The following is a 24,772-nucleotide window of genomic DNA, read 5'->3' on the forward strand; positions in this document are numbered from 1 at the left end:
TATGCTCCACACATTGTGCCTCAGTTAATTTGGTGAAACATGGAGTGTTAAAGTGAGGCATCTTGTGTGTTCATGTGTGTCATTCCTTCATGAACATCACTGCGCCTGTGCAGAGTGGCGGGGGTTGGGGGTTGGGTGGATGTGGGCTTGCTGTTACCCCGCCCTCAGCGAAACACACATACACGCTTCAACCCACCACCCTCAACACCTTATCACCCGCCTGCAGAGCGGCCCAGGCAGCATAACAACGGGGCCATGTCTTATATTTCTTTATAGCGGTATTTAACAATTCATTCTCCCGAGTTTTAATAGTGTCTGCCCTCTGCCTAGATATCTCCAACCCCCGCCCCCCCCCCTCACCACCACCGACAGCCCACCCTTCCCTCTCCCCCTCCCCTCGCCTGCCGCCGAGCACGAGGCTTTTGAAAATGGATATCTATTCATTTGGTGGAAGCGTTGCCTCCGGGGGCTTTTTAGATTCTCAAAAAGCCAGACTCCTTGCCGCGAGACAGATTTCTCTTGTTTGTTCTCCATATGACACATAGCATCACTCTCACTCCTAAATCTTTTGCTCCTTCTGTCTGTCCTCCAGATCTGTATCACAAGAGGGATACGAAACAGATACATCAGTGCTTGCATACTCCCATCTTCTGACAGTGGTTGTTCTCTTGTCTCGCTTTTTTTTATTGACAGTGAAGATGCCGTGGTGTCATGCGATGACAATGAAGTGCAACCCAGAGAAGTTGAACTGTGTACACATATGGGGGCGTGGTGTGAAACACTCCAGCACGTCGCCTCTAACTACATCCAACCTTTTCCCGTGTGATGGCCAGATGGGCCCTGCAGCACGTGGAACAGATTTGTGTGTGTGTTGCGTGTCCAACATTTTTCTTGAGCAGCGGGGCATTTTCAGTCACATCAGGCAGCCGGGCTGCACCATGCGGCCGTCGTCATCATGAGAAGAGGTCCTTTTGCTTTAAAACCACACGCTTGATGTTGGAGAGCGAGAAACAAAGGCACAGGAAGGAGACAGAGCAAAGGACATAGAGTGTGCCATTGATCTGTCTTTGCCACGGCTCGTCCAAGCTCCTTTCCCCGTCGCGGGGGAGGCGGGGGAGATGGGATGACGCGCCACAGGTTTCCAACAGCAAAGCAGAGCTCCAGCAGGGATTCCTCATTAGACTTGAAACGGTGGAGACCAAGACAACAGGCCTGGTGCATGTGGGGAAGGATCATAGACTAGGATGATCTACCACAAGAATGATGGCCTCATCCAAAAATCAAGGACGATACGAGGATGCTAAACATAGAATTGGATCATTATTTCTCTCCTATTCTCGACTTGGGGCCATAATAAATCCCTGTGGCCCAGTTCTTCTGGGAGCAACAATCATAACTGTAAATCTAAATAGTGACAAAGACCACAGACAGCTTGGGATATACAAATAGTTTTTTTTAGCCATGCTAACAGCTTGGCACTAGGGAGGGCATTAGTTGGTCCACCACTTTGGCCCAAAAGATCTCAACAGCTGTTGGATGGATAGCCATGACATTGTGCGCAGACATTCATAGTTTCCGGAGGATGAATCTTGCGGACGTTGGTGATACTCTGACCAGTACTTTAATGCCACAGGCAAGTCAATTTATTTTAAACTTATTTCAATCTATCTACTTAATGGTTCGCAACAAAATTTGGCACAGAAATTGATGTCCCCTCAGGATGAATTTCTTTGGTGATCCAGTGACCTTTTATTTTAGAGGCTCAAACATAGTATATAATAATATATTCAAAAATGGAGATCAAGGTCAATATTACACCAGCTACTTAAAAGTATGTTAGCGTTAGCCTGCTGATGTTAGACTATAGTCGTGGTATTTATATGCGTAGTATGTTAAAATACTGTGGGGAGTCGCATCACAGTCAATTTCACACCAAGTGAGATAATAAATGCCTTATATCAAATAATGTTGAAATGACAGCTTGTCACTCAGTATCATCATTGGCTGCAAACAAGTCTATCCGGAACAGGTGGTGGAGAGGAGGACACTGAAGAAATTATTGGATAACCCGGACCACCCTCTCCATCACCTAATGCAGGGACAGCGGAGCACGTTCTCCAACAGACAGAAACAGGAGAACATTCCTGACCACAATTGAATCAACATCAATAACCCACATCAATCATTTTCTTAAATGTAATATGTCCTGCTCTGCTATTTTATCTTAGTGTATTGTATATATTGTCACCATGTTTGCTGGTGCTACAAAGAAACTTCCCCCTGGGGATGAATCAAGTATCTATCTATCTATCTATCTACATAATACCTCAGAAATGTATCATAGATTTTATGACAATGCCACAACATTGGAAAAGAGGAAATTAGAAAATATGTTTTGGCCAAGGTCCAGTAGTTCATAGAAAACATACAACTCAAATAAAAACCAAAACTTTGGTCACAGCTAACCTCATATGTCCGCTGATTGGTTACAACTGCTGAAAGCCACTAATGCTCTTAAGCCTAAATCCAAACATTAATTTGGGAAATGGAACCCCGACATTCAAGCCAAATCAAACTGAAGCCACTGAATCGTAACCACCGTTCACAGATGTTAAGCGCGACTGACTCTAAAACTCATTATCTGCCTAAATTCTCTTCATCTGATCAAACAGCACCACCAGTTATGACAACATCGACGCTATCAGGGCCTGGCCCATGTGTGTGGACACATTTGGTGTGATTGAAACCTGGAGACCGTGCTTGCCAGGTCCCCAAATAACCTTCACCATACCAGCCTCCCCCCCCCCCCCCCACGGTGTATTTAAATCACTGAGAAATTAGATATGCACTTATGTTGAATTGTGGTTTCCTGTACGTAGAGTTTTGTTTTATAGGTACAGTATATTTGTGTTATTTCGAGGTTGCATCATGCTCCTAAACGCATCAAGCACCACGATTGTGTTGTGTCATGTCTGCTTTAGTTTAAAGACAATCATCCTTTTCCTGAATCTGTCTTTAAAATATTCACAAGGCAGAGAAAAAAAAAAAGAAACGGTTCGGGGTGAAAACGGTTGAGGCACGTCTAAGTCGTTCCGGTATAAATCCCCTCTGATTAACCTCCATAGTGGAGATAAAAGCAGTGATATGCCTGAAACGACTTAATAATGTCAGACACAGTGTAAAACACATACCGGCGGCTTTATACATTATGCACCAAAGGCCAGCAGAGGGACTCCTGCAAAAAGATAACATGACCTACCCTCGAGAGAGAGAGACGGAGGGAAGGGAGGAGAGAGAGACAGAGGAGACGGACAGGCAGGCACTTAGAGAGGAAAACAGGCTGGATGGAGACAGAGGTGGAAATGAGAGGGTCAGCGATGAGGATTTAACAAGTCTATCATCTACAGTACGTAGTTGACCAAGGGAGGACGGAGGAGGAGGAGGAGGCAGCCACTCCAAAGGCTCCTGAGGGCAGTTCACATAACTCCCATTAGTCTGCACACGATCCAGCAGAGAGAGAGCGAGAGAGTGTGTGAAGAGATTCCCACCTTTGTGGTCTGCTGTATCAGTCCGGGGAGACGTTGTATATACAAATATACAAAAAGCACATAGTAAAGTATAAAAAAGTCCTGCACATGTTTCATCATTTAAGTCTCGTAAAAATATTAAACAGCCACCCGAGAGATTTATTAGTCCCTTTGAGGGGACACGCTCTCCAATAACTGCTTATCAACTGCAACTAATTATTGCCTAAAAATGCATACTGGGGGATTTCCTGTGTCACTGATTTCTGAGTTGAATACTTATTGCTGAAAGTGTGCAAATATAGACGTTTCGTCTGGGAATGTCAGAGAAGCTGTGGCGGACTCACACAAAGCTTTCCAGCTACGAGCGAGGACAGCGTTCAACGGAATTATTATTATTATTATTATTATTAACGAGAAAAAAAAGAAGAAAACTTTTCAATATCAAAAGGACACCATGCAACCACACGTTTCCCTTGGATGTGCTTTGACCTTGCAGGTCAGATTGAACCAGTCCCCAAAGACTCGTTCAGGTTGAACTATACTCAGTAAATAAAGCCCCTCCATGCCACACTAGTATGGTTCTTGAAGTCATATATGTGAAATCAAATAACAATCTGAACAAATAATATTCACTAGAGTCAGAGACAGCGTTCTATCATAAGAGAGACACTGACTTTTGAATACAAGTCAAATATTGGCATGACGTGTCGCCCAGCAGTGAATTCTAATATTTCTTTCCGCCCGGTCAGAGCACAACCCACAGAAATAATAACAACAAAACGGTGTTTGCTGTTTTCGACACGTCGTGAGGCTGCTGCTGCTGCGGCGGCGTTAAAAACATTTGGGAGGACGGAAGGATCTAGCGTCGCTTTTCATGTCTTGAAAGAGCCGAGCCATACAAACGGCTCCTCTGAAGCGCCGCGATCGCTCCCTCCAAAGGGATGGTGATTGTGTCGGCCTCCGCCCAGATGCGGCGGCCGCGCCTCCATCTCTGCTGCTCTTGAAGATACCGCCGTGGCTCTTTTTGGCGGGCTCGACCCTGGCAATCAGCGAGACTTCAAACCCCCGCCGCCGACCCTTTGAACGGCGCCCGGGAACGTCTGTTGCCAAGCACCGCGCTCCTCCCGGCGCGGAGATTAGCGACGCAGACGAAGGGGAACACTGGAGCTTTCAGATGCTTCTCTGTCTCCTTGTCGAGCACAGTCTGCAACGCCTGTACAACAAAGTCACTGTACACAAACGCAACATCACGGCCGGCTCAAATGATGTCACCACGAATGTACGGTTCCGCATGACGGCACGGTGCATACAAAATAACTCGGGGAAAAGTTGACTATATAATGGTAAAAAGAAAACTATGCCATGGATCTCAAAAGGTATAACATGCAGCTTTTTCCGAATAAACAAGAAATAGACAAACACAACAATAATCCAACTCAATCATCACTTATGACCCAATAGAAGTATATCGCAGTGTCTATTTCTGCAGAGAGCGTGACCTGCTTCTGGGAATCAGCGAGGAGCCGTGGAGCCCCTCTTCCAGCTGTGGAGGAGGGGCCCAACTTTGCTACAATGCTGCATAGTATGCCTTTAAATCTCCCGGCTGACTTATTATTGTTCCGTGTTTCAAGAGAAGTAATAGTTTTGATGACTGAGTACAAGGCTATTTGACTTTTTTCAGCTGGGTGTTTCGCAGTGTGGTGAGTCCATTGGCTTTTGAAGGAGTCATTTATCCCGCGGCCTTCCCTCTGCTGGTGACTAAGTGTGGACCGGACTCGGTGTCATGTCTGTGGGTGCTGCTGTGGCCAACAGGCCCTCCAGCCAGCCATACATCATCAGGTATTGATACGATTCCGCCACAGCGCCACGGCTGACATTTGATTCATAGCTCTGGGTGCTCTTTTTGAATTCCTAACAGTCAACAAGGGATCACAGGGAAATGTCAATGTTGTGCTGGTTTGGGGCGCCCCAATGACACGAGGGAGAGTGGTACAAATAATGGAGGCTGTTGAGAGAGGTAGCGAGCTAATGGCCCTTTGGTGTGTGATTGTGTTGGTGCTTATGGAGGCAGGATGGGATATAATTCGGGATTGTATCCATTCCTATTCTGATTTAAATTTTTCGTTTCCTATTAATTAGTTAGTGACAAAATAAACAGAAATATGTTAAAGGGACAGCTCACCCCAAAATCCCAAATACATTGTATTCCTCTTACCTGTAGAGCTATTTATTAATCTAGATTGTTTTGGTGTGAATTGCAGAGAATCGGCTGGATGTCTGCCTATAATGGGAAAATGGGATTGTGATGCACAAAATGCCAAAAATCTGCAAAACTATCTATCTAGACGAGGCAGCTGGAGAAAGCTGCTAGTTTGCTGTCACCTCTATCCAGTGGTATGCCGGCCAGCTGGCGCACCGGGACAAATCCTGTTACCGACAGTCCGGCCCTAAATAGTAATAAGAGATAATTGCATTAGTAAGAAGGAGTTAATTACTTTTGGCTGAAAATATTTCTGGCTGGCTGGTCAATTCTTTTTTATCTACCAGCCACCTACTGTATATATGGTAAGTTTCCCATAATGGGTAGGACGAAAAAGCTACATCGCATGGCTATTTAGCAAGACTATTGGCATGGGGGTATATTCTGACATCAGAGTAAAGCAAAAAACAGCCCCAAATTCATCATTGAAATTAACCTGTCAGTGTAAAATTAATTTAGCTGGTTTTCACCATACAAGTCACAGCACTGGGACATATTTTATTTATTTTTTATTTATCTTGGAGGTTGTACCGTTGGTCTGAAGAGACTAATATATGAGGAAAAACAGGGCCATCATAGCTATAATAATATATGTTTAAGAATAGTGTGCATGCGCTGAGAAGAGACTCACAATGAAATCCCTTTGTATTGAAGTGACTATGAAGAAAAATGAGAAAACTGTTGTAAAAAACAGGAAACGCTAAATTGGCCCACGTGCATGCACTTTTGAGACGGTCCCTAACTGTCACCTTGCGAGTGTCCTGTCTGTTGTAAAATCATGCAACGGGTCAAACATTAGCAGAATGTTATCCTGCACTGATATCTGGTGAAAACCGGTCAAAAGCTATGAATGATGAATATCGTATTATTTGGATGCTGTTTCGCACCTGTATCTGCCCATACCCCTAAAAGTATGCGTTTAGATCCTGACCCTTCATGCAGGCTGAGCATTGTTGTGAACCAGTGAGCTGTTTAACGATCAATGTCGGGTGGAACATTGAATTCACCGCCATATTTGATGCTCCTTTGTGGGGTGAGAGAGTTCACCATTGGGGGCTAATGACAACCTTTCAAAAGAGCGTAGACAAACTGAATGCATGGATGTCAGACTCCAGACAGAACTGTTCAGCTGACATTTTGGAGATGTGAGGTTTTTCTCAGATATATTTGTACTGCAGACAGTCGCTATAAGTTTACACCTGCCCTTTGGAGAAAATAGCTGCTTTTTCTTCTTCTTTCTTTCTCTGCACTGATGAATGTGGCTTCTAACAAACATCCCCTGACAGAGGAGACTTAAATAGTGCATGATCCCTCTCACCGCCAACCGCCGTGTACACACACACACACGCGCACACACACACACACACACACACACACACACACACACAAACACAGCCTTCTCGACACAATATAATATGCACTTCACAGCCCGCGGATGAAATGAATGCAAATAACCGCGTGCGAGAGGCTTTTCGAGCGTGCCGGAGAAATCAGTCTGTGGCCCCTGCTCCTTTAACATTTACTAAAAATCCATCATGTGGCGTTTGCAGCGTAAGCAGAACCCCAGATAGGCTGTAACAAATGCACATGCTCCCTTTTGTCACCTTCTCCTTCCTTTCCGCCGAACCTTTCGAGTGCACACACACACACACACACTTTATAAGCCCCTGCAGTAAGGCCAGCAGAGAGAGCAGGAGAGGCATGACAATAGACTGAAAGGAGAGTCAATATCAAACTGAGTAGTAAAAGAAAGGCAAAGAACGCACAAGGGCTATACCCATGGTGTGCGTACGTGCGTGCACGTTGTACTTTTACCTGAATGCGTGTCAAGCTACTCAGCATTGTGCAGGGAATTTAACAAGCTGTTTACCTCCATTACCTCTTGTGGTGCATGCCGTCGCTATGTGAGAGAGCAAGGTGAAAGAAGAAGAAACAGAAAACGACAAAAGAAACCGAAACGGACCAATAAGAGGAGGTTCACCTTGAGAAAGGGGAGGTCATCGTCTCTCATACCTTCACAATCTGTGGACGCATCTTCTTTAACCGCTCTGATAACAGCACTGAATGCCAGCTCTGCTGGAGTGCCCGGCTGTTTTGTGGGAAGTAGCTGCCACTTCGAAACAAGCCAAAGCTGTAAATGTCCTTCTGCGAAGTGGTTTGGAGGGGAGGATGCTCGACTTTAGGGTTGTTGTGGAGAAGGGAAATGAAGGGAACGCAAGTGGGAGAAAGTGCACTGTGCATATATATATATATATACTCGTGAGCCCCCTGATTTTGTGGCCGATTGAGAAAACTGACATGAGGACATGTCACAACTCCAAATGCTGATATTGTAGCAGGTAAAATGATGCGGGAGGCGAAGCCCTTACAAATAATGCATGGGACACCAGCGTAATCCATGTTCCTCTGGCAGATCGTTGGTTCGAGTCCTGTGACAACCATGTTCCTCCAAAACGTCTTCTTTGTTTTCTGTTACGACAATGCATTCTTCATGTTATGCCTAGTTTAAAGTACAATTCTTATAATATTCATGAAATCATACACAGTTGGGACACCATTTGTGGTCTGCTCTTTTCTGCAACAGCTATATATATATATCAATATATTCCCTTGTTAGTGGTGGGGTCCGCCGTTCCCGATCTAGATTCAAATGGTCAACAGTCACAGGGAACAATGCATGTGTATAATCTAGTGTTGTTGTTAGTAATTTTATTTGATCGATATCCGAATTTTTAAAATAAATTCCCGCTGATGCTAACCTAACAGCTAGCAGCTACTGCTGCTATTTCGCATTAAAAGCTAGCAAAGCGCAGGGTGGCTTTTATTGCGAAAGTCACAGGAAACGTAATGTATTGGTACTTAAAAGAAATCCTTCATCAAAAAAGCTTCATCAAAAAATAATTTTCCGCATGTTTTTTTGAACAGCAGATCAGTTTTAGATATCAAAGGGGGGAAAATGAACAATACGGAGAAACCACGGAGAGCTGTTAGCGAGCTAACCAACTGCACCCTGCTTTTGGATGGACAGCAACTCGTGCAATGCACCGCATGAAATCAGATTGTGGTGTCTTGGGATGATGTAGAAAAGCACATTATTGATTGACATATTTGTCAAAACATGCTTTGGCTATAAGTACATCAGTTGCTCAGAGTGCAAAAATACCCCAGTAACCACAGGCTTTGCCAAATCAACCAGAGCTGATATGTTGTCTGTACACATGACATCTATCCATCTGGGGAGAGGGATCCTCCTCTGTTGCTCTCCTGAAGGTTTCTTCCCTTTTTTCCCTGTGAAAGGTTATTTTTGGGGAGTTTTTCCTGATCCGATGTGAGGTCCTGGGACAGGGATGTCGTATGTGTACAGATTGTAAAGCCCTCTGAGGCAAATTTGTAATTTGTGATATTGGGCTATACAAAATAAACTGAATTGAATTGAATGTTAAGGACTTCAATTTTAAGAACCATTTCTCCATAAAGGGACACTTTGTGCTCCAATTTTATTGAAACATTTAAAATCCCCACTATGCTAACACCTGACCCTCATTATGTCTTTTCATTGTCTCCCTCTGATTTATTATTATTGTTTTAAACTTAAAGTGTATTGCGCCTCTGGCTTTCACCTTCACTGTAATGTTATGTTGTATACCTCTAAATGGCGTATGAACCTGTTCTGGTGGGTGGAACGTGACACTGAAAACCTCCTCACACAAAAGGATGTTGCGTCACACACCGCTGCCGTGTTTTGAGATGAATCTACTTTTCGTTAAATCCTCCGATGCATAAAACTCTCCTTGTCAACCTTTACATGTCCGTCTGCGACCGCGGCGTTTGATTTCTCCATCGGCGGGAGCAGTGCTAGTTCGTCATCCCGCACAGGAGGGTCCCAAAAACGGGTCCTGGAAAAGCCAGCCGGGGACGCCGAGACAGGAAACAGGGCAGCGGGAATGGATTTGTTATGTACCCGCTGACGTACAACCAGGTGCTAAAGCAATGGCATGAATGTTTTCAAAGGTGGTTGAAGTTATACACAACTGTGAGGACAATTCTGCCAGCCCTATTAGTAATTCATCATCTTTTTACCTTGTGTGATGTATAAGTACATCGAGCTGGGTCAAACAGTTCTTAGTCTAAAAGCTTAAAAGTCATCGGGAACGAAAACTTCTCCTTTCAGGCTCTGACTAAAGCATATCATAACTATTCATGCTGTGAGCTGCATATCCCCCCCCCCCCCCCCCTCCCCTCCCCCCTCCATATAACTAAATCTGTCAAAGCTTTATCACTCGCTCTGTGAAGCCAATCGAATGGCTAATCAGCCCATCTAGCCAGGTGACTTTGTTCTAAAGTTCACACTGAGGAGGTATCTCGCAGCCATGCGCGGGAGCCGCCTCTCTGGTGTGAATGATTGGTACGAATGCTCTAAGGGCATGATTTGCTCTGGCCTCCAGAACGGCTCCTATCTGGTCCGCTAAGTGCTTTGCGAGGAGACGGTGTCGGGCGAAGACATTAGAGTCGCAGCGGCCCCCGCCTGTCATATGCAGGCGGGGGTTCAGCACTTCCTGTGTTGGAAAGGGGACGAGGCGCCATCAAAAGGTCGCCCGGAAACATCCCCTCTGTGACAATGACAACAGACACGGTATTAACAGGCAGCTCCGGGTCCGCCCTCTCAAATCTAGAGGTGACGCCTGTGACCCAAACCAGCAATTCTGGGAGCAATTGTTACAGAAGAGCAAAGTAAGAAGTTCAGGAAGAGTTCAGCTGCATCTATTTTGTGCATTCGCATTCCTCTAATTTGCCAGGGCTCAGCTATCGCGAAGGGGAACTCGGGCAAGGAGAAATGCTGCTGTATGGAATGAATACTATGAAATATTACACCTATTTCCCTGCAACGTCACACACACACACACACACACACACACACAGGCATGCACACCGTAACGCATTCACAGAATATGCGGGGAGAACCCTAACAAACACGAGGGGGTTGAAAGCCATCATGTAAACATTATGCGTTCCATATATGACCTCTATGTTTCCTCTCATTGTCCAGTGGGATAACATGGAGATGTGGAAGGGGCTCCATCCATAACCCAATGGACAGTGGTTCCAGGCACAGCGCAGGCCTTAACTAGCTGGCTGTTGTATACTCATGGGCAGGCAGGTTGAAATATGAGGGCTGAGGACATGAGGTCTTCCCAGAATGCTAAACTCTCTCTCTCCCCCCTCCCTCCCGCTGTGCCCTGCAACCAATCTGACGCCTAATTAATCTTGAAGGTCTTTTGTTCCGCTGAGGTTTTTCCTCTCTTTCCCGCCACTGCACTCCATCCATCCTCCCCTCCCCTCACTCACCCCACTGCCTGCCTCTCACACACACACACACACACACACACACACACACACACACACACACACACACTCTCTCTCTCTCTCTCCTACATACACCTTATTCCAGCCTCACCCATTTCCTTTCCCCCAAGGGAGACCCGGCACAGTCCCAGAGAGCAGGACGGGGATAACAGATGTTTTGCTTTTTTGTTTTGTGTTTGTTCCTCCATCTTTGGGGTATATTAATCCAGACAAAATGTACGTCTGTCATTACATTTATTCCCAGTATTCCACTAATTATGGGCAGATGAGACATTTTTTATGGCTTTCACGATACAGGTGCGCAGCACCGCGGATACAGTGGAGACAATACGCAGCGGCAGAAGGCAAAGACGTTTACTGCTGCCCTGACTGGCCCAGTGTTCATGTCTTTAAAGGAATAGGCCGACACCACTCTCGTGTCTGTACAGCCAGCAGATAGTTAGCTTAGCATAGCGTTAAGACTCGCCTGGCTCTGACCAAACTACAAACCCCAACATGTGTACCAAAAATACAACAAACACAAGGGGGCTCATGGGCCAGACTATTTCTTTGGCTGGAGCGGTTGCCAGGTAACCAGCCCCTTTCTTAAAGAACATTGTGTTTCTGAGCATGCAATGTGAGCTCCTTTCTGTATTGTCGATAAGTTGTTCCGTAATCACGTCTCACTCGCGGTTGACGCACAAACAGAGGACGTGTTCTCCAGATGTGATCGGAAAAAGAATACTTGTTTGTATCAACACACGTATCCCCCAGACTGATAACATACATCTTCTAACATAATGGTCGCAACACCCCCACAACAACACCCTGGCTCATGTTCCATCCTGCAGCCAAGCGGAGCACGTCAGCAACACATGGCCTGTCGCCTCAGCTATGGAACCGAGGGGAGGGAACCCTTGGGAGAACATCCACAGAGGTTTGGGAAGCCCAGGGGGTCCAAGCGATCAGCCAGGCATGTGAGGAGGTGCAGAGGGACAGGCGCTGGCGAGGGGACATGTGTGTCAATGTCTGCGTAGCGGAGCAGGACTGATATGTTGGACATTTCGTTTTGAGGATATAAAATGGTCTCGTGGCCAATGAATCATCAGCAGCATATTTGGTCGGCTAATTGCGATAGCTGGATGGACTCATTTATGGTCAGGAGGCAAGCTGCTACGAGAGAAAGAAAATGAAAGAAATATGTGTCATTGCAAATAAGATAATGGATTATCTAATGAGAGGACAGCTCATTGCTTCTCTGCAGATTGTTCACTTCCTCCCCCTGTGTCTGTCTCACCCGGTCATGACATTTCTACTTTGTTGGCTGTAACGGTGGTGTAGTGGCTAGCACTGTCGCCTCACAGCAAGAGGGCCGCGGGTTCAATTCCTGGTCGGAGCGGTCCTTCTGTGTGGAGTTTGCATGTTCTCCCCGTGGCAGCGTGGGTTCTCTCCGGGCTCTCCGGCTTCCTCCCACAGTCCAAAGACATGCTGCAGGTTAATTGATCTCTAAATTGCCCATAGGTGTGAATGTGAGAGTGAATGGTTGTATGTCCCTACATGTGCCCTCGATGGACTGGCGGCCTGTCCAGGGTGTCCCCTGCCTTTGCCCTATGTCAGCTGGGATAGGCTCCAGCGCCCCCGCGACCCTAATGAGGATAAGCGGTATTGAAAATGGATGGATGGATGGAAAAATGTAACAAAGGTTCTGACATGTACTGAGGCATGCATCCCACAGTCAGTCCAACGCTTCCTGTCACAGCATTAGCAAAATTCCACAAATAGACACAAACAGAAAATGTTGCTGCAGATAACGTCCTTAACAATCCACTCACTAAATTAATGAATAAAAAAATAATATGGACAAGAAATGCTTCGTTCTAAGGCCAAGGAGTCTGCTGCATGACCGATGTTCGTTTAAACCAGAGGAAGCAATTAGCAGCTTTTTCAACCAAACCGTGGCAGGAACCATCGATGGAACCAGAGGAACGAAATTCAAGAAGTAAAAGTCTGTTTTCCACATTGGTATTTGTGTTTCCGCCCGCAACTGCAGAACCATGAAATGTAGACATTTTAGAGCGATAACGCGTAAAAAGAAAAGCAAAAACAGCTGCTTTTGAAACGGGATATTCAGAAGCAGCTGTGATCTCTAATGTGTTTGTGAAAGTACTTAAAATAATACGTGCCGAGGTGGGAAAAAGAGACTGAAATCTCCAAAGTAGATGTTCTGTTGAGTGTTTGATGTTTTTAAAAATTATTTATTGTGAGCAGTTGAAGAAGCACTGATGTGTGTTTGACCCATCAGCGATGTTCAGCCCCGACAAACAACTGATCAAATAAAGAATTCATTAAATTGAATAATATCTAAGCAATATTCAGATTTCAAATTTAACTGGATACACATATATATATATATATATATATATATATATATATATATATATATATATATATATATATATTAAAATGTATCCATGTGTCAGGATTCTGATCATATTTGTCTGTGCCTTCATTTCGGATGTGAATGTGCACCTAGTGGTGCTTCATATTGCCACTATTAATAATCGCAAGCGGGAATAATAAACAGTAAACAGAGTCTATCCATTCTTGGATGAAGGCTCTGGTTAAGCTGTCCACGTTTCTCTTATTGGAGCACGTCATGTGAAATAACTTCTTCCGACTGTCGGGTCTCTCTCCCATCTCTCCCGTGTGTGTGAATATGGCACTCGAGTCGAGGGTGACGCATATTGGAATACACATACGTGATTGGCCGAGGAGCATCACAGGAGATGGTTTAGAACACATGGAATTGCTTGTGTGTGCTTCCTGAACAAGTGCCCCTAAAGGCTGGAAAAGCAGCGCGGGTTAAATTGTAATAATTCTCAATTTATTTTCAATCTATCAATACGACACTGTTAATGGGAACCTGAGTCCTTTGAGTCTGCTATATCAATTATGATATTTAGGGTATAAATATCGGTCCTCTCCCTCACGAGAGCACAGTCGATGGATAACAGAGTATATTAAATATAAGCACTCATCTGAAACAGCGAGTTGAGTTAAACAGCATCTGTTGATCGGCCTCCTGTACGTCCTCGAGTCGGCTCCGGGAACGATCTGATCTCCCATGATTTGTGCGGATTTGCGCGTCTCGATCCAGCGTGTATGATGGAACGGTCCATTGCTCCAGGCTGGAAGGTCATTTAAAGGCCAAACATCCAGACCTCTCATCTCCACCCCCCCTCCTCCTCCTACTCCTCCTCCTCGGCGCTCTCCTGCCTGAGAGCCCGAGATAAACCTACACATGCCAGCCACACAGGACCAATAGTCATGATTTATCGTGAGCCATTTGGTACCTGAACGCCTATGAAATTGTAATGAACTTGATTATGCCTTTAATGAAGTGTGAGAGGTTCTTCAGAAACGATTACGGGCGTGCTCCGGCTCACGCCTAGAGGACTGTGGAGGGGGGGAAGGAGGTGTGAGAGAGAAGGAAGGAATGGAGGATTGTCACGAACAATGAAGACTTCTGCTCCTCTGCTCGCCAGACACTGTATGGCGAGCAGAGGAGGAGACAGGGGCGCCTCGCTTCTTCGGAATAGATTACAGGGTCGTTTCACCGTGTATCCGAGGTGACTTGACCCGACCAACCCCATTTCAGTTCCTCCCTGCTGAGGGATTTTCCCTCAAAGCTGCATGCTGACGTGGTACATTACATTCAACAGCCTGCAGCCTCATAGGTCATATTTTGCATACATATTAGACGGTTGAGGATGATTCTAACCTTTCCATGTACAGGGTGCTCCCGTTCAGACGGGGGAAACATTATTGTTCAATAATTTCACACACAAATCTCCACTCTCCCATGCTGCTTCCTCTTTAAATACCACGATGAGGTAAGTGGCTGCTGAAAGGGCAGACTGACAGTCCAGGAGCAAACAGTGGCTTTTTGCTCCAATTATTATTGTACGCTAAGTGACAAATTGTAATGAGCTACTTTATGGAGGCACAAAGGTCAAAGATCCGGATTAGTTTTAAATTACAGCAACAACTACTGGTGTTATGGTGTCACTAGTGATTATTCCAGTTTATTACAAATGGGGTGTTATTTGCCACTTTTTCCAGGTACGATAATATTGTACACACCAAAGTAATTGAACCTTCGCAGACAGAATGAAAAGCAGCATGTGTATACATTCAGGATAACTTCAGTAGCTAGCATAGGCGAGCTAACGCTAGTTAGTGATGTGCTGACATCATTTGTTAATGTTATAACGAGTATCACCTATAGTGTATCCTATAGTCTACTTGATTGCCTTGGCTGGCCTCCTTGAAATCCCATTTATTGGGCCTTTTTAGGACTTTAGCATCTCCCTTGATCAAGAGGAAGGGGTACTCCGAGTATCACTATTACACCACGTTAAAGGATTTAGCTTAGCTTATTTAAAACAAACTTTATTACAATCGTAATACATACATGTACATTTGACTGTGATTTTTCGTTTAGCTCAAGTGCACTTACACATGCAAACTGAAGGACTACAGCCACCCCATGGTATCATTACTGGGGCTGCACCTCGCATTATTTTTATTATTCATTAATCTGGTGATTATTTTCTCATTTAATAGATGAATTGCTTCTGCTATAAAACATCAGAAAATTATAAAATATGCTCCTCACAACGCTTTAAGCCCACATGTGGCATCTTGCTCGTCATTGCTGATGCACAGTCTTAAACCCAAAAGTATTCAATGTTCAATCATATAAAACAGAGACATTCTGTGCCATTTAGCAGATTACAAAAGCATTAAGACGTGGTGAGGTAAATCAAAAATGCATTTATTTTCTACATGAGAACACTACTGTACATCCCGAGGGTCTTGATGAGGAGTTGTCTTCTTGGCAATGCCGTACTTTGACACATCTGTTGCTTAATTCAAGCCAGCCCATCTGTTCCTTTTTTTGTTTTTGTTGTGTAAATACACGCGTGCATATGGATTAAAATACTCATACATAGGTGTGAGCATACACATATGTATTGTCTATGTATTCAATCTGGTATCCATTTGTAGGTCATGTCATCACACCCAGGGGGCTGATGAGATCACACAAAACACTGCCTCTCTTCCTTTCTCCTGATTGGTCATTTCTGTTTGTCTATTAGTGCTTTTGACCCAAAGGTCACAGTATTCCACAGTTTGTCAGCTTTTGCAGATGGAACCCGTTGATTCTTCTTCTCCGCGTTATGAACAGCCAGGATTCACGAGTGCAAACCCTTTTTCCACGTGTTTCTTTCATAGTGAAGGAAGTCCTTTCATTAGATCATCTGGAACAAGGGAACAATTGGCAGTTTTTCTTGAAAGGATAAACTAAATCTAAATCGACTATCATATATGGTACCAGCTTAACCAGGTAGTGTTCATCACTTTGTATATTTTCTTTAATTGTTAACGGTGTTACGACACAGAAATGTTGTTAATAATAATAAAAGTAAATGTAAAAGTTAAAATGTGATTACAACTTTTTACAGGTTTCTGTATGAGCGGCGGACAACTATGGTTAGTCCGGGGGATCAAAGTTGACGATACATCAATCTCGGACGCTTTTAAAAGGCCCATTTCGTAGATTTTCTTTAAAAAATCATTTTGCTTAACCTTTTGGTTTGCTTAAAATCTGCTTAAACGTCCTCCATTCTCAGCAATAACCGCGGTGAGTGCGATGTCATTATTATTGATGAACAGAATAACTAAAACGACAAAAAAGGAAGCCCAGCAGCGCCCTTTCACCATCTGAAGTACCAATCGAGAAGTATTCCACTGCCGGAGGCGTCTTGTTTGAGTGAATCACAGAGAACGGATGAATGCAGATGTTTCATCAGTCAATTTGCGCTGCGCCACTTATGGCGATGATCACAGCTGAACCTGTGGCTACAGTCTGCTGCGGTAGCTGTCACTTTGAGTGTATCCGTCTCCATGCTGAGGCTGTAACACTGTCTGCAAGGTCTCCGAAGCTGTTAATCAACTCCTCTCTAATGTGTTGTTCACACCTTCTCCCTCTCCCTCTCACGACTTGGTGGATTTCTATCTCAGACAGGGCGCTCGGCTGGGCGATCGCTGTCGCTAATTTGTTGTGGCAATATTAATTAATGATCAGCCTGTCACAGCTGTTTATATTGAGACAGATTAGAAGTGGGAGAGATTAGACAAAGAAAACAATCTGCGACAGGCTCAGCGGCTGACAGGGGTCACCTTCACGTGTCTGAAATCATATTCAATTTGCCGAGGCGGAGGCGGGGAAAATTACTCCACTTGACCAGTCGGTATCCTTCTCTATGTGTGTTGCTTCCCGTTTAGAGGATAACTGAATCAATTCATTTTTGCACAGAAAAAATTAACTAAAAGACCATTTACAGTCGCATTTGATCCCTGCTGATGTGATGAGATATGTTTCATATGTTTGTGGTAACCACAAGACAAATGCGATGGCTTTTTTTTTTCTCCTTCTTTTTTCTCTTCTTTCTCCCCTCAACCTCTCCTCCCCCCACTAACCCTGATCTCCGTCCAGAACGTGTCCCTCTTCAAGCGGACCTCAGTCCAGACCCGCTGACCTCCGTACGGACCATGCGCCCCCCCAGCCGCACACATGTCTCAGTTGACTTGGCAACGACACGGCGCATTGTGACGACAAGGGGAGATTAAGTGGCCAATCAAGGCCTGAACAGTGGGGTAATGATTCCACTTGGTGAAATGGGTGTCAGGATTACTGCTGCACTTTCTCACTTCACTGTGCAGGCTTTAATAGGGCAAAGACATTTTCCGCTAACTAGAGTGCCACGGGCACAATTCAAGAGCAGCTTCCCACTCGCTGACTAATAATGAAGACAGAGGGGGCTTTCACACCTGTAGTTCGGTTAATTTGGTCCGAACCAAGGGAGAGAAAAACAACAAAAAACGGTGACATTGTCGTATTTCAGTTCTGGTCCGGGTTCCTGTTCACATTTCCTTATTACAAACGAACCCAGGGGAGTAAACATGAATTCACACAAACTGACTGAGTTTTGAGATTGACATCATCAGAAATAACTGATTCAAAACATTTTCAGTATTATCAAAACGCAAATCGACCGCATGTTATGAATAATGACTAAACAGGTGGAGACAGGTCTGTACAAATAACCCTTTGCATGAGGCGCATGCGGCGTCTAGTACATGATTAAAGGGCTTATTACTGTGGGATTGCTGCCACACACCTTCTAAAGGACAAGCGCAGCAGTTTTACAGCTTTTAAATTACCCGCACTGGCGTGCATATGTGTTGACTTGCATAAATAGGTTACATACATGACCTCATACTGAGCAATTTTAAGGTTGTGTCGCGACCAGATGTATGTATTAAGTCGTGCTAAAATCACATATCCGCAATCATAAAATCGTGTGGTTTGCTCGCTTTCGACTCTTTTCTCGCCTCCAGGCTCAAAAGAGTCGGCCTGGAGGCGGGCCGAGACCAGGGTTCGACTGACAGCTTTCACGCCAGCCCAAACGAGACCGGACTGACCCAGCAAACGGACCGGAGTTTGTTTTTAAACTGGTTTTAAACTGGACCAAACAGGTCAAATGTTTTAACCAATCCAAAACATTATTACAGATGAAATGAAAGCGAGGATCCAAAGAAAATATACGTAATGCTGCTAAGGGGCTTGTTTTTACATTTTTTTATTATAAAATAAAATATAATATTTGGCCTCACCCCAATCATGCTGTACAGTCCCTTTAGAGAACTGGGCCTTGTGGTCAGAAGGCTGCCACACTCATCAGCTCAGAATATCGTGCTTCACTGAACTCCTCCTGAACATGTGTTGTTGAGCAAGGCAGTAAACTCCCTATGGCACTAAGGGCCACGTGTGTTTCGGATTAACTTTATTATCCCACAGGGCGATATTTGTTCGGTCCAGCGCTTCAAAAAACCGCATAAACAATAAAAGCAATAGTATTACATACACAATAAGACGAGAGTCACATACGCAGATCAACATTTGAGCGCAGAATTTAACGCGTGGTTGAAAAATGTTCAACTCTCGGCGACCAGATCCACCGCAAAACGTGCAAAATAGATGCTCAGCAATGCTCATTGCAAATAATGATAAAACAGCTGGGTGAGCTGCTCAATGCAGATGGCTGTGGTGGTGAGTGAAGTCAGTGTAAGGCAAGATATCTCTGCAGAATGCAGTCTCATTTGATTTCCCGGGATAAATAAAGGTTAAATGAAGAAATAAAAAATTAAAGCCCTTGCTGGAAGATAAATAGCTCTTTAATGTCAAGCCCAGTGTGGCCCGATGCCTCATTTCTGAAATGATTGTAAAAAGTCAATTCCTACAGACATGAGCAAAGGAGGCATAGAGGAACATATAGGCTGTATCACTGCAGGGAAAAAATTCTATTGCATTGTGTGGATGTGCACTAGTATGCCTCTCTTGTCACTCTCGCTGTATTATTCCTTAGTATGTATGTGAAGCCGAATACAGCATCACGCCGTTCGGAGAGTTTAAATATTTCATGGGTTCTCAAGCTATCAGTCATCCTGTTCAGCTAAGTTTGAAGGACTCCTCATCCTTATGTTACACTCTGTTGAGTTAATGCAATATCCTCATATTACTGCCCTGTCTTCCCCTGTTACGTTCATTGTCCCCCATCAATATACAGTATTCACGTGTTGTATCCCTCTTCTTCTCTGCATCCCCATGTATTCTTACAAGAAGGAAGTAGCAGTGCTGTGTCTCTTACCCTGTTTGGTTTTTTTTACCACAGATTACCACATTTTGGTCTTATTGGATGTCATCTTTGAACTAATCACTGTAACTCTGAGTCACTTATAATAACAATAATCTTTGCTAACAAACAATAACACGAGCTGTGTGAATAAAATTAGCAAGCTAGCGGTCTAACACTGAGGCTAACGGAAAAACCAGACGGCGACCGCGGCTTCTCAAAAGTGGAGCCAATGTGGAAGTGCATTAAACTTGTATTCTTTCTCATGGTTATCAGGGTGTGGCGCATCAGCTTGAAATAAGAAGTCAGAATGTATGGAAGTCTATGAGAATAGAGAATACTTCTCTCTCTTGATGTATTACCTCAGTAAACATTGTTTAACATGAGTTTATGTCGGGCTCCCTTGTGATCGGAAGGTTAATACCAGAGCCGGATAGGGCGTCCCAAACAAAAATAAAATCCAAAATGGCGACGGACAAAATGCCAAACTCAGACTAATGGGTGACAACACTCAGTTCAAACAAGGTACAAATTGCTCAGCTTAGTTTGGCATTTGTTACAATGTCATTATCAGGTCTTTTTAATACCACAGATTGAACACTCTCTTTTAAGCTAAGAGCAACACGGTAAAGAGGTTTGGCATCACAGGTGAAACCTGTTTTTTTCTTCTTCAAATTACAAGGCAATTAACGCATGACACAAACAACAAACAAATATAACAATGTATAACTTGTGAAACAACAGTGTCATGTCTGATAAAACCATATACATCTAAGGTCAGGGCAGTTCTTCTCAACTAAGCTCTATCCTGCAACCGGTACAGCCGGAGGGAATTCTGGGATAAGAGAACGGATCAATGTGGCACACATCATTTGGCATACCACCATAACATTTGCATTACTCTCAGGCTACAGCTGGCAACCACCCCCGCACTACGCTTCACATCTGCAGTGTAGTCAACCACTGCCCATGCAATCAGTGCTTGGCAGGATGGGTTGGCTCGCATGTGAACATAAAGAGTGTGCGCGTGAGCTGGAGGGGTTTCGTACGAACATTGCGCAACAGTTCAGACATGTAACCCATCATATCCACAAACACATGCCCGGTCACATGTTTTTCCGCACACGTATGCATGCACGGACGGATACGTGATGTTTGTGCGCTTTTGTCCTTTACCGGTGCAAATAAAATGCCTCTCGAGCCTGGCAGACGGCACGGCTGACTTTCAAGAAATGTCCACAAGCGAGTGCTTTCTGGAACTAAACGGGTGAGGCAAATCCTCTTAAAATCCTTTTAGACACCATGGCAGCAGGGAGAAAAAGGAAGGAGAGAAAAAAATGTTTCTCCCAGGCAAATGTGCAGGTTTGTTGGGTTGATGTCGTGCTCTGGGGAAGGACACCTTTGCCGGTCTATTTCTTCAAGGCTGGAAGAAGGATGTTGATAGGACCTGTACCCTGCAGGATGTGCAGGAGCACAATATGGTGGCGCGAGAAAGGCTTCTAGGGAAGACTTTCGGGAAAGGACGCTTTGGATGTGCGCTGTGTGGATGGATGGGCTTCATTCTTTTCCGTTCAAGACTTCAAGATTGTGGCGAGCATTCTTTTGTGTTGCATTAGGACAGTGGAGGGGACATCTACGGTTTCAATTCCAGCTGCCAACGCCAGGTCAGCTTGGATATGAGGTTGGATACTTTCTCTATGCAAACAATAGTAAACAACTAAAGTCAGTGTGACTATCTACTCAGGGCAGTTTTACTTTTCGATGAAATTCTTCTGCTGAAATGAAGTTTTAAATGGCTGTCAACATGTGCCAGCCAATCCAGCCACTATGTCTTTAGGCTCTCCAATTTCCTCAAGTTTCCCAAAAACTAGTTTCCTGGCTCTGATTGCTATTTACATATTTGGGTAAATGAGCATGGGATTGGGCTCGGTGGTTTGTTTGTCGATTTGCTCTTTGCTTTTCTATCTCCTTTGGGCAACAGATTGAATTAATGTTTGTAGACACTGTGATGCCACACATGAGGAAACAGGAGATCTTGCAAAATTGCAAAACCCGCTCAATTACAGCCCTACAAACACACACGAGGGAAAAAAAAAACTAATTTGGGTGGCGATGCAGATTTCGCTTGTGTCAGAGGCACAAGGGCAATAATTACCTACATTTACATGCTTTTCTATTCAAATAGTCCAAAAAACAGATACTGTTTACTCAAGAACCAGGCTTTGCGGAACACACGGACACATAGTTGCGATCTGTATTTTCACGATATGCACCCATATCTTTTGACTCAACCTAAATGCCAGCTTGCTTTATCAGTGCTGCCACTATTACTGCTCTTTTTCACCTCCTATCGCCTTTCCTCTTTAATTAGTAGAGTGTTTGGCTCTTCGCTCCCCGCCTGCTGTTTTGGTCATTACAGGCTCCCGTAGGAAGTAGAGGAGCTGCCAAAGCTTAGCAGAAGGCGCTGGGGATGTGTCTGTACTCACCTGGGGTAAATGAGGACAGCTCTTCCTGCTGGCTTTGAGGCCTGTCCTTCCCTCAGGGGCCGTCCTGATGTTGAAGAGGGCCTGAAGAGCACACTGGGCCGCCTGGGTCTTGGCCAGCTTCTTGCTGCGACCGCAGCCCTCAAATATACGGCCGTCCACACGCACCGCCATCACGAAGCTACGCAGCCTTCGGCCCTCAGCTCGCTCTGAAAGGCAAGCGTAGCGCAGGCCCGGCCGGAGCTCATTGAGCAACGCCACGGGGCTCTTGGGGGCTTCTGGCTCGGCAACAATTCCACCTAGCCTCTGTTGAGCCTGCACCATCAGGTCCAAGGTATGGCGGAGCAACCGTCCATGTCTCAGGAGCTCACTCGACAGCAGCTCGCTCTCTGCTGCTGAGTCGCAGAGTGAGAGGCCATCGGAGCACGCCGAAGATTCAAACTCCTTGAAGAGCGTGTCAGGGAAGTCCGCCTGATCTGAGGTGAAGTCGGCCGAAGGGTTTGAGATGTTCCCCATGGCCAGGTGGGCCTGAGGAGCGTTGGGGAACTGGACGAAGGACTTGAGGGCCAGCTCGGCGGCCTTCATCTTAGCTTTCTTCTTCGTGGGGCCCGTGCCCTCAAAAGTCAGCCCGTTCACCTCCACAGCGATGGAGAAGACGGGAGCGTGGACCGGGCCCGTCTGAGACACCATGCGGTACTGCAGGCCCGGCCGGAGCTCATTGAGCTGCACCAATGCGTTCTTTGGCGCTTCGGACCAGGACAGCTTCTTATAGATCAGGCGGAGTTCACACAGGTGCCCGTTGTTGTCCTCCTCCAGCGGCCGCTTCCTCTTCAGACCGGAGCCGTCACTTCTTGCAGAGTCGGAGCAGAAAATGGACTGGCACTCTGCAGATCCAATGGAGCGATCCTCTAGGTTCCCAATGTTTCGGTTCTCCTTGACCTCTGCACTGCTGGTGCCTGAAATACAAAACAATGTGAAATGTCAAAGTGATATTTATTTTAAAAAAACAGAGGGGGGAAAAAGCAACTATTACTGCGTGACACTCACATGTATCCTGGCTGAACAAAATGAATCAAGGGAAAATCTGCCGGGCAAAATTGAGCCACTTTATACACAATGAAATGGTAATGAACAAATCTACAATCATCTCCCTGAGCCGAGCCCACTTCATACCACGGGGCTCCATCATATTTAAGTGTTTTAAAATCATAACACAAATCCCCCCCCAAAATGGCGACGTTATCTGCCAAATCATTCTTTAATCTGCCTCTAAAATTGGTTCTGAATCTGTGTCGTAAGTGGGAACCATTGGCCCCCGTGGCCAATGCGGAGCATCAATCCTATTTGTAATGGGGGTGGGGATCACATCGAGTGGCAGACATTCCATGAAAGGATAAAATGTCTGTAGCCCGCTTTATTTCACACTTCTGTCCTCTGTGAGAGCAAAGCCTGAACAGCTGTGATACGCTCTTCAAACCTAGTTACGGGGAAGTGGTGGCGTATTGCATTTCTGATGGGAAATGAACAAAAATGGGGTGTTCAGATCCTGCCAAAAGAATTTTAATGGTGGGATGGGAGGCTGGGATCAAGTGCTGACATTCAGGGGTGGGCTGAGGCAGATTTGTAGATGCACGTAGAGGCATGCGAGTACCTATCTAATGACTTATTTATCACACTCAAAATCTAATATTCAATAGCTAAAGATAATACAGATTTGAACACATACGCTGACATCCGTGCGTAATCAAAGACGCCGTTTCCCAAATAATTAATTATGTGGGTGACAGACAGATCATTTCCATATTAGGCCTGCCACCGAGGGAATTAGCGCAGCGTGCTGACAGAGAGAAAGAAAAAGAGCTTACTTAAACTGTCCTCGTCCTCTGTGCTGCTGGTCCCAGGGCTTATGTACTTGAAGGGGGCGATCAATGCTGACAGCATACTGACTTTTTCTGGAGGAGAGACAAGAGACAAGCAGAGTCAACAAGAGGGCAGCGGCGGAGATGTTTTGATAGTTTTATCGATTAAAGGCGCAGATCAGCGTTGGCCCAACACAGGCGACGGGGCGAGTGCGCGCCCACATCAGGAAGCAAACGTGCACACACGCGGTAGATTTAAAAGGCATCGCGAAGAACAATCCAACAAAAGACATGAAGGGAAGTGCAATAAACACTGGGCCTCATGCAAGAACATGTTCACCCTAATCTTAAGATGTTTATTTTTGTTCTCTTCCTGTGAGGTTTCTGCTGCGTGTGTTCCTTCAAAAGTCAGATTCACCAAACTCTCTTTAAATGGACCAACAAGTGTGATGTTAGTTATTTATTGTCACAAAGTGCTGCAGTCATTAGAGATATTAGAGGACCTGAAACAATTAGATCAAATTCACAGAACAGCTGT

General features: G+C 45.1%; 1 protein-coding gene across 1 annotated transcript in view; it reads right to left on the reverse strand.

Moving 5' to 3' along the window:
• The window catches only part of adarb2 (adenosine deaminase RNA specific B2 (inactive)), a 154,857-nt gene that overhangs the window by 32,585 nt on the left and 97,500 nt on the right, over positions 1–24,772 (reverse strand). Inside the window, exons 2-3 of the mRNA XM_034560360.1 lie at positions 24,241–24,327; positions 22,379–23,331 (exon numbers count right to left, since the gene is read on the reverse strand). Coding sequence (XP_034416251.1) covers positions 22,379–23,331; positions 24,241–24,327 — 1,040 coding nt within the window. The remainder of the gene's footprint in view (positions 1–22,378; positions 23,332–24,240; positions 24,328–24,772) is intronic.

The sequence above is a fragment of the Cyclopterus lumpus genome, chromosome 20, assembly GCF_009769545.1.
Source record: "Cyclopterus lumpus isolate fCycLum1 chromosome 20, fCycLum1.pri, whole genome shotgun sequence".
Taxonomy (NCBI): domain Eukaryota; kingdom Metazoa; phylum Chordata; class Actinopteri; order Perciformes; family Cyclopteridae; genus Cyclopterus; species Cyclopterus lumpus.